This window comes from Vanellus vanellus (assembly GCF_965231255.1).
Source record: "Vanellus vanellus genome assembly, chromosome: 6".
NCBI classification, from domain to species: Eukaryota; Metazoa; Chordata; class Aves; order Charadriiformes; family Charadriidae; genus Vanellus; species Vanellus vanellus.
The window spans coordinates 1,251,595-1,267,648 of NC_138911.1; the positions used below are offsets into that span (position 1 = coordinate 1,251,595).

At 68.5% G+C, this 16,054-nt stretch overlaps 2 protein-coding genes across 2 annotated transcripts in view; one reads left to right on the forward strand and one right to left on the reverse strand.

The window, feature by feature from the left end:
- The window catches only part of NUP160 (nucleoporin 160), a gene marked incomplete at its 5' end in the record, with an annotated part of 28,518 nt that extends 25,271 nt beyond the window's left edge, over positions 1-3,247 (reverse strand). The window contains 3 exons of the mRNA XM_082485170.1: positions 22-244; positions 2,712-2,922; positions 3,045-3,247. Coding sequence (XP_082341296.1) covers positions 22-244; positions 2,712-2,922; positions 3,045-3,247 — 637 coding nt within the window. The remainder of the gene's footprint in view (positions 1-21; positions 245-2,711; positions 2,923-3,044) is intronic.
- A 5,315-nt stretch (positions 3,248-8,562) lies between these two features.
- Positions 8,563-15,937, forward strand: PLEKHG3 (pleckstrin homology and RhoGEF domain containing G3). The gene is made up of 15 exons (XM_082485018.1): positions 8,563-9,136; positions 9,243-9,343; positions 9,450-9,519; positions 9,607-9,653; positions 9,720-9,870; positions 10,520-10,654; positions 10,745-10,927; positions 11,571-11,663; positions 11,749-11,835; positions 11,957-11,990; positions 12,074-12,181; positions 12,309-12,383; positions 12,539-12,601; positions 12,784-13,034; positions 13,467-15,937. Exons 1-15 carry the CDS (start codon positions 8,759-8,761, stop codon positions 15,102-15,104), a joined length of 3,414 nt encoding a protein of 1,137 aa, XP_082341144.1. The 5' UTR covers positions 8,563-8,758; the 3' UTR covers positions 15,105-15,937.
- Positions 15,938-16,054: the final 117 nt, after the last annotated feature.

Genomic DNA, 16,054 nt, shown 5'->3' on the forward strand with positions numbered 1-16,054 from the left:
CAGCCCGTTCCCGATCCTTACCAGGCGCATCGTGAGGAGGCAGCTTAAGGATGAAGATCCCTCCCGAAGCAGAGGGCAGAGCAAAGAGAGCCTCCCCCTCACTGCTTAGCCACGCTGCTGAGGCGACAGAATTAGACGCCAGGCCTGGCACGCTGGGAATCACGTAGTAACTCGAAGGATCTCTGAAGTTGATTTTGCCTATATCTGTAAACACCGACTGCATTTGGCTCTCTGTTATCAGCTCCTGGAGGAGGGAAAGAGCAGAGGGTACAAATCCTGAGCACACAAACACAAGGCACAGAAAAAAAAACAACCAAACACCTGTGGAATGGCAACTGTGGAGCTGCTACTTGATAAAAGGGATTTTTCTGGTAAGAACTCTTGTCACTACCACTCCTGTTTCCCTTACTGTTAACCCACAGCCACTGCTCTTTATGAGCAGATATGAAAGGGATTTCAAAACCTGCAACTTTCTAGCAGAATGCTCGCTCGTTCTCTGCCACGTGTACCATAACACCCCCAAAGGCATCCCACAGTGCATCAGCTGCTTCGAGACAGCTCATAGTAAAATGCTGGTAATGAGTCCTGCAAAGAGCAGCTCTACAATAGCACAGCATCATCCTTGGAAAAGCTGTCTAGAACTCTAAAAGCAAGACATACGCTTTCCAAGAGAGGAAAGGGGCCTGGCAAGACACATGAGAAGCAGACGCGAGAGGAAAAAGTCACAGCAAATCGGAAAATGAGATGTAAGTTTTGCAGAATATCCACCTTCCTTGCTGCACACAGACGCACTGAAGCACTCAGACCTGACATCCAAAAGGTACTTTGTCCCCGTTGTCACAAGACCAGGCCCCAGGACCGCCAGCAGAGCCACCTCCAACCTCCGAGACTCATTTCGGGTTATATCAATGAATTTCATCAAAATTGGAGCCCTATTCGTAAACTTGAAACACCCTCAGCTTTGGGGCAAACACTGCAAGTCTGATGCCTACAGCCTCTGCCTCCCCTACATGCGGTCTGAGTACATCCAGTACCAAAGCGAGAGATTTCCAGCTTGCTTTTCCTATCTGACTGCTTTTTCCAGTAGTTTTCACTTCCACATAGAGAACTACCTTGCACTGATGAGCACACCTGCTGTACCCGGCCAAGAATCAGAGGACTTGGAGTTTAGCAGTTAATAACCTCTATAAAGAAATTTTACCAGAAAAGTTTGGGGAGTAGGAAAGTAAATTGCAGAGTTTTCCACAAAACTCCGGAGAGCCTGACAGGCTCCAGCTCCACACCTCTGGAAAAAACAGAGAGTTCCAGCCCAAAATATAAATCTCCACCAGAGCGCTATGGAACAGATCAGTCGTGGTGGATTGACCCAGCCGGCAGGTAACTATCACCAGCCACAGGCCACAGGAGAATAAGAGCAGCAAAAAGTCGTGGGTCAAGATAAAGGTGGTTTAATAAGCAAAGGAAAGAAGAAGAACAACAACAAAATAAAACCAAACCAAGCGATGACAAGGCAATCCGTCACCACCTCCTCCAAGCAGCCTGATGCCCAGCCAAGCGCTGAGCAACGGTGACCTGCCCCAATCCCCTCCCCTCTGTGTCGCTGAACATGGTGTCACAGCACAGGGACTGTCACCTCCCTGTCCTGGCTGTGTGTCCCCCACCAGCCTCCTGCCCACCGCAGCCAGCTCATGTGGGGGGCAGAGTGAGAAACAGAGAAGCCCCCGCCACTGTGCACGCACTGCTCAGCGACAGCTCAAACAGTGGCGTGTCCCCAGCTCTGCCTTGGTCCCGAATCTGCCACACAGCACCATGCGAGCTACTGCGAAAAAATATAGCTCCATCCCAGCCAAAACCAGTATACAGTTTGCTCAGCATGGAAAAAAAACTCCAGCCCAACTGGAAAGTCCTCAATTTCATACCCATCAGCAGCTCCTCTCCGGTGTTTTTACAGCCAGCCCACGCGACATGGGCACGACAGTGGCGACAGGGTTTGAGTGAAGCCCTGCGACAGGACAGTGCTGTGAGTTAATCCCGGTGGGCAGCGAAGCAGCACATGGCTGCTCAATCACTCCCTCCCAAGTGGGACAGAGGAAGAGGAAAGGAAGAATAAAAGTGAGAAAATTCAGGGCTCAAGATAGAATAAATGAAGTAATTGCTTAATAAGTGAAGGACAAGCAGAAGAAGAGATGAAAACAAAACCAGGGACACGCAGGCTGGACAGACTGACACTCAGCCAGTTCTCAAACAAAAGATGGCTTAGCCTCCCCCAAAAAAAACTCTTTTCCCTCTTATTGCTGAGCATGATGTTATACAGCAAGAAACCTCCCTTTGGTTATATCAGGTCCTCTGCCTGGTTGTGTCCCCTCCCAAACTGCTGCACACCCCCAAATCTATTCATGGGGAGAGGCAAAGCATGAAACAGAGAAGACCTTGAGGCTGCGCAAACACCAACCAGTAAAAGCTGAATTATTTGCATGTTATCAAAACTGCTTTGGTCACAAATCCCAAAGAGGGCACCACACAAGCTACTATACGAAAATTGACTCTGTCCTGGCCAAAACCAGTGCAGGTGGGAAGCAGCACTTTGTGTCCATGCTGAGAAGCATGCCAAGGCCTTTGCTATTTTACAATGCACTTAGCAGCTTTGCTGAGGGCTCCTGACGGGCAGGACTGAAGCAGGTGGCCGACAGAGGCAAGGAGCTGGTACTCACGCTGCGGTACATGCGGGCGGGATGCGGCAGGAGCAGTCGATGCACCGTCTGCCCGGTGATCAGCAGGACGACCAAGTGGCTCTGCACTTCGCAGAGGTGCACGCCGCCCGGTAGAAAAGGACAGCCCTGGATGCGGAGGCGTATGGCATTGTTCAGCAGGTTGACATCCAGAGATTCCTCCACCAGCTCCACCGTGTCTCCCGATGTGGTCCTGAGGGAAATGACCGGGGGAGGTGTGAGGATGGCGGGCAGAGAGAGGGGGGGAAGACGGGCCCGAGCAGAGGGGATTACACCAGGCCCGGCGGCTGGGCCTGCCCCCGGGCCCGCACTCACCACCGCACGAAGCGGTTCCTGGTGGCGGCAGCGAGCTGCGCGCTCTCCTGATAGCAGAAACCACCCGCGCTGTCCCCGTAGCGACCGGCGGGGAGCGGAGCCGTTCCCGGGGGGCTAAAAGCCACCTCCCGAAGCCGTCGCGGTGGGCCCCGAGCCGCCGCGTTGAGCTCCAGGCAGCTGCGCTCCGCCCAGGCCGCCGCCATCTTGCCGCCCGGCCTTCCCGCCTCGGCCGGCGCGGGGCATCACGGGAAGGGAGGCGCGAGGGGGCTGACGGGAAGGGGGCGGGGCTGGGGAGGGAGAGGGGCGGGGCTGGGGAAGGGGGCGGGGCTGGGGAGCCTTGCGGCGCCCCCTGGTGGGCGGGCGGGAGGGCAAGAGGTGGGGGGAGTGGGGAGGGGATATGGGGGAGAGGGGAAGGGGAGGGGGTGTGGGGAGGGGGATATGGGGGAGAGCAGAAAGGGAGAGGTTTGGGGAGGGGGATATGGGGGAGAGGGTTTGGGGAGGGGGATATGGGGGAGAGCAGAAAGGGAGAGGTTTGGGGAGGGGGATATGGGGGAGAGGGTTTGGGGAGGGGGATATGGGGGAGAGGGGAAGGGGAGAGATTTGGGGAGGGGAATATGGGGGAGAGGGGAAGGGGAGAGATTTGGGGAGGGGGATATGGGGGAGAGGGGAAGAGGAGGGGATGTGGGGAGGGGGATATGGGGGAGAGGGGAAGGGGAGAGGTTTGGGGAGGGGGATATGGGGGAGAGGGTTTGGGAAGGGGGATATGGGGGAGAGGGGAAGGGGAGGGGATGTGGGGAGGGGGATATGGGGGAGAGGGTTTGGGGAGAGCCTTTGGGGAGCAGTTATGGGAAGAGGGGGGGTCTGGGGAGAGGGTTTGGGGAGGGGGATATGGGAGGAGAGGTTCTGGGGAGGGGATATGGGAAGAGGGGGGTCTGGGGAGGGGATATGGTGGAGAGGGGAGGGGGAGAAGCTTTGGGGAGGGGGATATAGGGGGAGAGGAGAAGGGGAGGGAGTCTGGGGAGAGGGGAGAGTGGGGAGGGGGATATGGGGCTCTGGGGAGAGGGTCTGGGGGGGTCTGGGGAGATGGACAGGGGAGGGGGATTGGGGAGAAAGGGTTTGGGGAGGGGGTCTGGGGGCAGGAGCTATGGGGAGAGGACATGGGGAGAGGGGCCGGGTGGGGGGCGCAGGACAGGCCGTGCGTTAGGAGGGGCCGGAGCCACCCCGGGTGTCCCCCCCACCCCCTCCCCAGGCAGCACCCACCACCCCAGGGCCGCCGGGTGCTGCCGCCCGCGCCGCCGGCTGCCGCAGCCAGACACACCGCCTTCCCACGCCCCGGCCAGGCCCCACGGTGCCGGCACCCGCCGTGCCGGTCCCCGGCACCCGCCCGGTCCCCACGCCTCGACCCGCCGAAGGAGCTGCCGCCACCGCCGCCTGCCCGGCCGCGACCTTGGGGCCGGCGCGGTGCGTGCCGGGCACCCGCCACCCAAACACGTGTCGCGGTGCCAGTGAAGGCGGCGAAGACCCCTCCAGCCCCACCGGCACGGCAAAGCCGGCGATGCCACCCGCTCCCTCCTGCCACGCCACGCGGCACCGGGCACGCTGCTCCGGGGGCGGCTGGCCCGGAACAATCCGGTCTTTGAGCCGGAGCCCGGCGCTGGTGGCACAAGGCGCCCGGCAGAATGGCCCTATTCTGGTGGTGGCAGGTGCCACGGGGTGCTGGGCTGCCTAATTAAGCTGCCCCCCCTGATTAATTTGGGGGGCTCGGAGCACCCCGGGATGCTGTGGGACTGGCGGTGAGCTGGCACAGCCGGGTTTTGGGGCTGTGCCGAGCTGGGACCGGAGCCGGGCGCGGGAAAGGGCAGGTGTGGTGACAGAGGGGACACCGGGCACGTCCCCCCACCCGCGGGCACACACGCTGCCTGCCCCCGGTATGGGGGTGGCTCACTCGTGGCACCCCACATCTGCCCCACGGCGGTGGCAGCCCGGCGGCTGTGCCCGCTTGGCAGCGCCCCACCGGGAAGGGACTCCGTGGGGTGGCCGTGTCCCCTCGTGCTGGAATCCCACGGGGTGACCGTGTCCCCTCGGGGTGGGACACTACGGGGTGCCCCGGTGGGTGTGGGGTCCCCCCACACCGCGTTTCGGTGCACCCCGAGGCAGAGCCAGGACTGTACCGGGACATACCGGGACAGTACCGGGTCGGTACCACGGACCCCCCGGACGGCGCCCGGGACCATACCGGGGCTGTACCGGGACGGTGCTCGGCAGCATAGCGGGACAGTACCAGGATGGTACCCGGGCTGCCGCCCGTCCCCGTGGCGGGACGGCTCCGGTACCGTGCCCGGGAGCGGGCGGGGGCCGGGGCGATGCCGGAGCAGCCCGGTTGCCCGGGCGGGGCGGCCGCAGTCCCCGCCCCCGGGGCTCTCCCGCCGCTTCCTGCGGGCACGGCCGGGCCGGGGCGGCGGCGGCGGCGGCGGCGCGCGGTGAGTCCGGTGCGGGGCGCGCGGGCGGCGGCGGGAACGGGGGCGCGCGGGGACGGGGCGCGCCGGCGGGAAACGGGACACGGCGATCGCCTCGCCCGGGGGTCCCCCGCGGGAAGCGAGATGAGGGTCCCCGTGGGGAGGGAGATGTGGGTCCCGGTGGGGCGGGAGATGTGGGTCCCGGGGGTGCCCAAGCACCGTGGGGGGCGGTGGTGTGGGAGCCGTGGGTCCCGGTGGAGCCGTTGCCGTGGGTCACGGGGGTGCCCGTGGGGTGGGAGCCGTCGCATGCCCGTGGAGCTGGATCCGTGGGTCCCGGTGGGGTGGGAGCTGTGGGTCTCAGTGGGGACAGGGAGCCGCGGACCCCGGAGCGCCCAGTGCTGTGGGTGCTGGTGGGACTGGGAGCTGTGGGTGGCGGGGTGTCTGGCGCTGCCGGTGGGGCCGGTGCAGTGTGTCTCGGTGGGGCAGGAGCTGTGTGGGTCCCCATGGGGCGAGAGCTGCGGGTCCCCATGGGGCAGGAGCTGGGATTCCCCATGGGGCAGGAGCCGTGGGTCCTGGGGTGCCCAGGGCGGTGGGTCCCAGTGGGGCAGGAGCTGTGGATGCTGGAGGGAGCGTGGGAGTGGGGGGTCCTGGTGAGCCGTGGGGCAGGGCCGTGGGTCCCAGGGGAGGGCAGGGGACTACGGGTTCTGGGGTGCTGGGAGACATCTGGGGCAGGCAGCCATGGGGCCGGGGGGACCCCAGGCCCAGCCGGGGGCGCGGGACAGAGGCTGTGGTGACCCCTGGGTCCACGCCGAGGGCTGGGATGGGGGTACTGCACCGGGACCCCCAACCGCCGGTGGGGTGGGGGTGTCCTGTGCCCCTCCGGTGGGATTAGGTGGCCACCGGCCACGCGGGATGCCACGGGCACCGGGCACTAAGAGGCTTTGGCAGCCCCACGGGGTCGAAGCCACCGTGTCCTGGGAGTGTGGCACTGCCGGTGCGGGCTCCGGTCCCACCCGGGCACGGCGTGGCGGCTGCCGTGGTGTGGGGTCGCCCTGTCGTGCCGGACCACCTGCGGCACCACGATGCTGCGGGCAGGAGCGCCAGCGCCCAGCTCGTGCCCGCCGGGCACCGGCGGTGCCAGCCGGGGCTGGGAGCGATGGCCGCGGCCGCGCCGAGCCGTGGCAGCTGGGCTGGAGCCGGCGGTGACTTTCCCCGCTCCCAGGGCCGCTGGGATCCTGGAAAATGCTTGGAAATGGTGAACCGCCTTCCCTTATATGGCTCCGCCGGGCTGGCCCTCCTCGGCCGGCTGCCCGACCCGGCACCCCGGCCTGCCCGCCATCTCCTCTCCCGGCGTGCCGTGCCGTGCCGCGCCGTGCCGGGGCCCCGGGAAAACACCGTGGGCCGTGCCTCCCTCCCTGTCTCCGGTGCAGGAATGTGCAATGGGGCCGGCGACGGCACCGGCAGCTCGGCACAACCCCCGTCCCTGCCTCAGTTTCCCCGTGCCGGGGAGTTTTGGGGACCCACCATGCCGGAGCTGGCCGGCGGCCCCCCCAGGGGTCCTTGCCTGTGCCAGCGGCAGCGCCTGGGTGCCACGTCCGGCTCGGCACCCCGGGGTGCTGTCCCGGTCCCCACGGCGGGGTTGGGGGTGCACAGGACCCCCGGCAGCCCCCAGCTCGGGGGGGTCGGGGGGAGCAGCCCGTCCCGCCGGGGGTGAAGGTCAGGGCTAATCCCTGCCCGGAGGAGGCGGCAGGCGGGAGCCCGGGGGCTCTGGCCGTCCGCGTGCCCACCGTGGCGGCGCTGGGGGGGTAAGAGGATAAACACCACCCCCCCCCACCCGGTGGGGCGGGCCGGCGGTGGCCGGGGGGCCGAGGCGAGTGGCCGCGGTGCCTGTGACGTGGGGCCAGCGGCGTAATCCCGGCGCGCTGAGCGGATTAGGGTGGCCGGGGGCGGCCTTTGGGGACGAGCCGCGGTAGCCGCAAATCCCCGGGCCGGGCATCACGTGGGGGACCCCCCACGGGCACCGGGACGCCGTCCCACCATGCCGGGCAGGGGGTGAACCGTGCCTCTGTCTGCCCCCCCAGTGCCACCCAGGTGTCCCCTCTTGTCCCCCGGCAAGGACCCGGTCATGGGTGGGGATGGGGGTCGGAGCGTGCCAGGGGTGGGTGCTTGGGGTGTCCTGGTCCCGGTGTCCCCAGTGCTACGGGGTGGCTGTAGGGCTGGGTCCCCCCTGGCCAAGGTGGCCCTGGGGGCGAGGCTCAAGGATTTGGGGGTTGGGGGGGGGGCTGCTCCCCAAATCACCCAGAGCCGGGGGTGCCCCATGGCAGAACCGGCTGTGCCGGCACAGGGGGACCCGGGATATGGCACAGCCTGGGGATGTGGGGCTGGGCCCTGCTTGGGGGGTGCCATGGCGGGTTTTTGGGGGGGCTCCTGACTTGAGCAGGAAAGCCGTGGGGAGGACGGCAGCGGGAGCGCGGCCATGCGGCACGGCGGGCACGGGGAGGAGCTGGCGGGAACCGGCCTGACCGGTCGGGTGCCGGCACCCCCAGTGCCGGGGGGCTCGGGCGGCCCCGCCGCCGGCACGTGGCCCGGCTGAAGGTCACCGTCCCCAGGGCCACCCACTCGCCGGGGTGAGCGGGCTCGGTGCCCTGCCGCAAACCGTCCCTCTGCCAAAAAGCGTGGCGGTGAGCCCTCCCCGCTCCGGCACGCTTTGCCGCCGGCGGCCGGTTTTTGGGCACCCCAACGGAGTCAGTGGCACCGAGCGGTTTCGGTGGCACGGGAGGATCCCAGTGCTGCCGGGGAGCGGCCGGTGGCAAACGGTGATCCGGAAGGGTGAGCCGGCGCTGAGCTCACCGGGAAGGTGTCCCGCGGGCGCGGCGGTGACGCACAGCCCCGGCGCGAGGTGCCAGCGGGTGGGGGCTCGGCACGGCAATGGCGCTGGTCCCACCGGGGCACATCCTTTTTGGGGAGCATGGCCCCCGGCTGCTGGGGCGCATCGCCCGGCTCTGGGGTAAGGAGGGGGCAAACCCCCAAATTTGAGGACGTCCTCGGGCAGGAGGCCTCGGTGGGCTGTGCCAGGATCCGGTTGGGCCGTATAGTGCCTCGGCCGATCCGTAGCCGGGGATTTTTGGGGTTGAGGGATGTTGGCACCCCCCCTTGCCTGGAGGGTTTGGCCATCAGGTCAACCCCAGGGTTTGGCCATCAGGTCAACCCCAGGGGGCGTCTTCACTGTGTGGGGGTGTGAGCCCCCCTTGGCCCCAAATGCTGCCCGGACCTTGGGGGTGTCTACACCTCCTAAACAGACCGCTCTCCCCCCCAGACCCACCCCGTGCCCCGCTGGTGCCGGGGGATGCCGGCATGCCGGTGCCCGCCTGCCTGCAGCATCCTGCCCTGAGCCCGGTGCCGGAGCCCGGCCGTGCCATGGAGGAGCCGGTCGGCAGCGGGGCCGAGCCGTGGGCCGAGGGGCAGCGCAACAGCAACAACAACGCTTCCCCGGGGGGTTGGCCGGGGGCCCGCGGCGGACACCCCCTGGCACCTTTCGGTGGCCCCGGGACCGAGCCCAGCTACCTGGGGCGGGTGGTGCTGGAGATCGTGGAGTCGGAGCGCACCTACGCCCGGGATCTCCGCAGCATCGTGGAGGTGAGTGCCGGGGTGGGGGACACCCCTTGGATGGGGTTTGGGGTGTGTGGGGGGAGTCCAGCTGGTTGCACCGGTGTCACCGCCACCAACCGCGGGTGCCCGGCAGGGTTACCTGGGCAAGATCATCGACGCGGAGGAGCCGGTGCTGCGGCCGGAGCAGGTCAGCGCGCTTTTCGGCAACATCGAGGACATCTACGAGCTCAGCAGGTGGGTGGTCCCGGTGGGGACGCGGTCGGTGCCACCCCATGCCGCGGTGGTGGTGGTGGTGGTGGTGGAGCTGCTGTCACCCCGTCCCCTCTGTCCCCCCCCCCAGCACCCTGCTGCAAAACCTGGAGAGCTGCGCCAGCGATCCCGTGGCCGTGGCCGTCTGCTTCGTCACCCGGGTAAGAGCGGGCACGACGGGGGGTACCGGGGGCGGAGGGCGCGGGGGGGCCGTGCCGGGCTCTGACCGCACTCCCCCCTGCCCGCAGAGCCAGGAGTTTGCCATCTACACCCAGTACTGCAACAACTACCCCAGGTGAGTGGGGGGCGCGGGGGCGGGCAGCGGGGCGGGCAGGGGGCTGAGCCCGCTCCCTGCCCGCAGCTCGGTGGCGGCGCTGGCCGAGTGCATGAGGAGCAAGACCCAGGCTCGGTTCCTGCGCGAGTGCCAGGAGCGGCTGCGGCACGCGCTGCCCCTCGGCGCCTACCTGCTCAAGCCCGTCCAGAGGATCCTCAAGTACCACCTCCTGCTGCAGGTGAGCCGGGGCGGTGTGGGCGTGCGGCGTGGCACGGCGTGGGGACCCGGCAGGGTACGGGGACCCGGCACGGTCTGGGTGCGTGGTGTGGCATGGGGATATGGCACGGCATGGGCACCCAGCAGGGTACCGACCGGCACCCGGTGCGGTCTGGGTGCGTGGCACGGCATGGGGATGTGGCAGAGAATGAGTTCCGTGGCAGCCGATGTGGCACGGGCACCCGGCACAGCCGGGGCACCCGGCACGGCGTGTTTCCTGGCACAGTCCACGTACCCGACACAGCCTGGGTTGCCCGGCGCGGCACGTTTCCCCGGCACGGTCTGGGCTGCCGGCACGGCGTGAGCTCACGGCGCGGGCACTTGGCACAGCCTGGGGGATGGCATGGCACAGGCACCCCGCACGGCACAACTCCCCGGCACAGCCCCGTCCCCTGGCATTGCATGGGCACCCGGCGTGGTGCGAGCTCATGGCGTGATACAGGCGCTTGGCACAGCCCGGCACATGGCACCGTCCAGGCGCCCGGCATGGCGCCGGCACCCGGCATGGCGCATCTTCCTGGCGCAGCCCGGTCCCCCGGCACGGCACACCCTCAGCACCGGGCACCGCATCCCCGTTGGCGCTGCCCTGACGCCGCGTCCTTTGCCGGCAGGAGATCGCCAAGCACTTTGAGCACAAGTCGGGGGACGACTACGAGGTGGTGCTGGAGGCCATCGACACCATGACCTGCGTCGCGTGGTACATCAACGACATGAAGCGCAAGCACGAGCACGCCATCCGCCAGCAGGTGGGTGCCGGCGGCGCGGCGGGTGGCACCGGGCGGGCACCAGCGCGGCGGCGGGTGTCCTGACGTACCCGTCTCCGGGGACCCGCACAGGAGATCCAGTCGCTGCTGCTGGGCTGGAAGGGGCCGGACCTGACCAGTTACGGGGAACTGGTGCTGGAGGGCACCTTCCGCGTTCAGCGGGTGCGCCACGAGCGCGCCGTCTTCCTCTTCGACAAGACCCTCCTCATCACCAAGCGCCGTGGCGACCACTACGTCTACAAGAGCCACATCCCGGTGGGTCCTGGGGATGGGGAACCCCGGGGGGTGTCGGGGAATGGTGGGACTGGGGGGTGGCAGGGATGAGGACCTGGGGGGGTGCCAGGAATGTGGGAGACCTGGGGATGGTGGGGCTGGGGGGTGCCAGGGATGGGGGGACCTGGGGGGTGCCAGAAATGGGGGACTTGTGGGTGCTGGGGATGTGGGGGACTGGGAGGTGGCAGGGATAGGGGGCATGGGGGTGTACTGGGGATGGGGAGCCTGGGGATGGTGGGACTGGGGGGTGCCAGGGGTGGGGGGGACTTGGGGAGTACCAGGGATGGGGGACCTGAGGGCTGCTGGGGATGTGGGGGGTCGGAGGGTGCCAGGGATAGAGGGTCTGGGGGGGCACTGGGGATGGGGAGCCTGGGGATGATGGGACTGGTGGGTACTGGGGATGTGGGGGACTTGGGGGTGCTGAGGATGGTGGGACTGGGGGGTGCCGGGGGTGTGGGGGACCGGAGCGGGCCAGGCATAGGAGGTCTGGGGGGACACTGGGGATGGGGAGCCTGGGGATGGTGGGACTGGGTGGGGGGGGGGTGCCGGGGGTAGGGGACCCGGGGGGTGCTGGGGATGGGGGGGGCCCAGGGGGGGCCCGGGGGCTGATGGCTTCTCCCCGCAGTGCTCCTCGCTGATGCTGATCGAGAGCACGCGGGACTCGCTCTGCTTCAGCCTGGCTCACTACAAGCACGGCAAGCAGCAGCACAGCCTGCAGGTAGAGGGGGGCACAGGGTGGGGGGCTCCCTGAGGACACCCCCCCCCCAGGCCCAGCCTCACCACCCTCCCTCTCCCCCTCCCAGGCCAAGAGCGTGGAGGAGAAGCGCATGTGGACCCACCACATCAAGCGGCTGATCCTGGAGAACCACCACGCCATCATCCCTCAGAAGGTGAGGGCAGAGGGGGACCACGCTGGCACTGGGGACCCCCCACCCCGGGCACAGCGAGGAGGGGGGGACGGCTGCACCCCACCTTCACCCTCCGTCTCTCTCCATCCTTCCTCCATCCCAGGCTAAGGAAGCCATTCTGGAGATGGACTTGTTCTGTGAGTGCTGCCGGCGCCCCGCGGTCCCCTCCCTGCCCTCGCCTGTCCCCCCCATCCCCCAGTGTCACCCCCTGTGCCCGCAGACCCCCCTCGCCTGCCCCGCTGCAGCCCCGAGCGCCTGAAGAAGAGCTGGTCCTGCCAACCCCTGGGCGACGCCGCCGCCGACCCGCGCCAGTGCCGCCGGCAGTCCGGTGAGAGCCGCGCACCCCCGGCGTCCCCCACCGCCGCCGCCGTCCCTTCCTCGGGGGTCTCCCCGATGCCTGCAGGGACGGTGGGCAGCGGCTGCGCCAGCGCTGACGGGTGTCCCTGTCCCTGCAGAACCCTTCCAGCCCCGGGACCGCGCGGAGACGCTGCCGGACCGGCTGCCCGGGCACACGGGGCGCAGGCAGTCGGGTGCGGATGCCGGCGGGGAACGGGGACCTTAATTGGGGTGGGGGGTGTGAGGGGTGGGCGCCAGGCTGGGGATGCTGGTGGGGCTGAGGGCGAGCTGGGGGACATGGGGACAATGCCACCGTCGCCCGATTGGGACGCCCGGTTTCTCCCCGCAGAGCCCGCCAAGCAGATCCTGCGGCAGCTGGGCGAGCAAGGTGAGCGAGCCGACGTGGCCACTGGTACCACTGGGGTGGGTGGAGCGGGGTCAGGGGCTTGCTGGGGGGTTGGACGCGTTTTGGGTGCTGCCCTCCTCTAACCTCCACGTTTCTCTCTCCCGGCCGGCAGGGCTCAAGGTAAAGGCTGGGGCGCAGGGCGGGTTGGGGTGCCCGGTGCCCCCCAGCCCTGGCATGCCGCTTGCCAGGGGCGGGGGTGGCAAACGGGGTGCTGAGCCCGGCGCTCGCCCCCGAGCAGCACGCCGGCAGCGACGGGGCTCTCCTGGAGGCGGGGGAGCCCCCCCAGCACCCCAGAGCCTGGACGGCGGCTGAGGACGTGGTGGAGGAAGAAGAGGAGGAAGAAGAGGAGGAGGAGGAAGAGGAGGTGGATTTGGGCAAGGACTGCCAGGAGGAGCTGCCCAGGGCCAGGGACCTGCCGGTGGAAGCCCAGGAGGAGCAGGTACCCGCTCTGGCCCCCCCCAAACCCCAGGGAGGGCACCCACTGTGTGATGCCACCCCAGGCATCCTGTATCACTCCCAGGGCACCCCACGTCACTCCTGGGGAACCCTATATTCTTCCCGGGGCACCCCGCGTCACTCCCGGGGCACCCCGCGTCACTCCCGGGGCACCCCGCATCACTGCCAGGGCAACCAGCATCACTCCGGGAGCACCCCACGTTGCTCGCAGGGGCAATCCCGCATCGCTTCTGGGGCACCCCGTATCGCTTTGAGAGCACCCCACATCACTCCCGGGACCCCTTATTGCTGCTGGGGCTGCTGCGGGATGCTCAGCTGGGGCTTGGCTGGGGCTCGCCTCTGGCAGTGATCCTGCTCGGAGCAGCTGGGGTGCCCCCCCTGCAGCCCGTGACACCCCACGTTTGCTCTTCCCCAGGTTGGGGGGCACCCACCGGCGCCGGAGGGACCCAAGCGGCCGAGCAGTTGGGGGCCGGGGACCTGCGAGAAGGTCAGTGCGGCCCCGCAGCCCCCACCTGGGGGTCCCCAGGGACCCAGCACCCACCCACCCACCCCTCCGCAGGCCGGCAGCACCGAGGAGCGCCCCGAGGGGCCGGGGGTAGCCGAAACCCCGTCCTCGGCGGGGACGCCGGCGCCGGTGCTGCTCGGCGGGGAGGGGGAACCGGAGCGGGCGGCGGAGGATTTGCAGGGGCTGAGCAGCGAGGAGGAAGAGGAGGAAGAACAAGACGGAGCCGCCGGCAGCATCCTACCGCCCTCGGTGCTGGACCAGGCCAGCGTCATCGCCGAGCGGTTCGGCGGCGGCGGCAGCTTCTCCCGCCGCAGCAGCCTGGCGCTGGAGGGGCCGGCGGGGCGGCTGGCCAGCCGCAGCGGCAGCGCCCTCAGCCTGGACGGCGGCCCCCCGCTCGAGGCCACGGAGCCCGGGGGGTCCCGCAGCACCGTCCCCTCACCCGAGCCCCTGGCCGGAGCCCGCCGGGAGTCGCTGCTCTCCAGCCGGGACCGCCTGCTCCTCGACAAGATCAAGAGCTACTACGGCCACGCCGAGCACCGGGATGCCGGCCTCAGCGTCCGCCGCCGCGAGAGCCTGTCCTTCATCCCCAAGGGGTTGGTGCAGAGCTCCGTCTCCCGCCTCAACGGCCTCCCTCGCCCCCCCGCCAGCCCCGAGCCCCCCACCCAGCCGGCACCGGGGGGGCCCGAGCCGTCGCCGGAGGAGCCGTGCCGGGAGAACGGGCTGCGGTCCCCCGAGCCGCTGCTCATCCTGGAGGAGGACGACCTGGGTGCCGTGGGCGAGGGGCCACCAGCCGGGCCACCGCCGCGGCTGCTGCTGACCCCCCCGCACCCCGGCACCAAGGTGTACCAGCTGGCGCGGCAGTACAGCCTCCGCATCAAGAGCCGCCGCGCTGGTGCCCGATGCGCCCCGGCACAGCCGGAGCAGGGGAACCCGTGTGCCGGCACCCCCTCGGTGGCTGTGCCGCGAGACGGGGCGCTGCCGGTGCCCCCATCCCCGGGTGCCCCCCGCAGCCCCCCGAGCCCCAGCGGTGCCGAGCCCTTCGCCTGGCCCGACGTGCGGGAGCTTCGTGCCCGTTTCGGCGCCCCGCGGCCCCTGCCGGTGAGCCGCAGCCGTTCGGCACCCGAGGGACCGTGCCGGGGCGGCCGGCCGGCCGAGAAGGAGCGGGGCAGCGGCCGAAGCCGGAGCGCCGAAGCAGGCGGGGGGTCCGGCACCTCCGGGCCGGTGCCGGCACCGGCACGGCACAGCAGCGATGGGGCACTGTGGGTGGCGGCGGAGGCGCCGCTGGGTCCCGGGCAGCGGGTGCTGGTGCTGGAGCGGCTGCCGGCACCCGCCGAGCCCCCCACTTACGTGCAGATCCGCTCGCCCACCACCCGGGAGAAGATCTGCTTGAAGGCGGTAGTGGAACGCTGCAAAGCCTACCAGGCTTCCGAGGAGTACCGGCGGCGATGCCCCGAGCCCCCCGACACCCCCGAGTCCCCCTCGCCCCCTCGCCACGGCCTCGTCAGGGACCTGCGGCAGAAATTTCAGACCCTCGACGCCGCCAGCTAGGTGGATGATGGGGGAGAAGGGGCGTCCCGTGGACCCCCAGGGGAAGGAGCACCCAATGGCCCCCCGGTCTGCCTGGGAGAAGGGGCACCACACGGACCTCCAAAGTACCTTAAAGGAGGGGCACCCCACGGACCCCCCCAACCTGCCCAGGGACACCCTAAGGACCCCCAGGTCACCCGGCAGGAGGAGCGCCCTGTGGAGCTCCAACCTACTTGGAAGAAGGGCCACCCTGTGAAACCCTCAACTTGCTCGGGGGTAGGGGCACCCCATGGACCCCACAGCTCACCCAGAAGGAGCACCCTGTGGACCTCCAACTTACCTGGAAGAAGGGGCACCCCGTGGAGGCCCAGCCTACCCAGGAGAAGGTGCACCCCATGGACACCCAACCTGCTTGGGAGGAGAAGCATCCTGGGGACCCCCAACCTGCCCAGGAGAAGGGGCACCCCACGGACCCACATCTCACCCAGGAGACAGGAGAAGGGACACCCTGTCAACCGCCAACCTGCACAGGCGAAGGGGAACCCCACGGACCCCCCCAGCTCAGCCGGGAGAAGGAGCACCCTGCAGACTCTCAACCTGCCCAGGAGAAGGGGCACCCACTCGGACACCCCAACTTGCTTGGGCGAAGGGGTACCCTGGGGACCCCCAACCTGCCATGGAGAAGGGGGACCTGGTGGACCTCCAGCTCACCGGGAAGCAGGAACACCCCATGGACCCCACAGCTCACCCAGGAGAAGGAGCACCCTGTGGACCTCCAACCTACCTGGAAGAAGGGGCACCCCATGGACCCCCAGCTCACCTGGGAGAAGGAGCACCCCGGGGACCCTCACCCCGCCCAGGAGAAGGGGCACCCCATGGCCTCCCAGCCTGCAGCAGCAGGAGCACCCCATGAACCTCCAACCTGCCCAGGAGCAGGGGCACCCCCTGTCCCCCCCCGTCCCCCCCCATCG

What these genes read in the sequence shown, in the direction of transcription:
- PLEKHG3 (XM_082485018.1), top strand. Translation starts at nt 8,759, where the DNA reads ATGCTGCCCGGACCTTGGGGGTGTCTACACCTCCTAAACAGACCGCTC. An exon ending in CCAGTGCCGCCGGCAGTCCG is followed by an intron (nt 12,182 to 12,308) that starts GTGAGAGCCGCG and finishes CTGTCCCTGCAG; the next exon opens with AACCCTTCCAGCCCCGGGAC. An exon ending in CACGGGGCGCAGGCAGTCGG is followed by an intron (nt 12,384 to 12,538) that starts GTGCGGATGCCG and finishes TTCTCCCCGCAG; the next exon opens with AGCCCGCCAAGCAGATCCTG.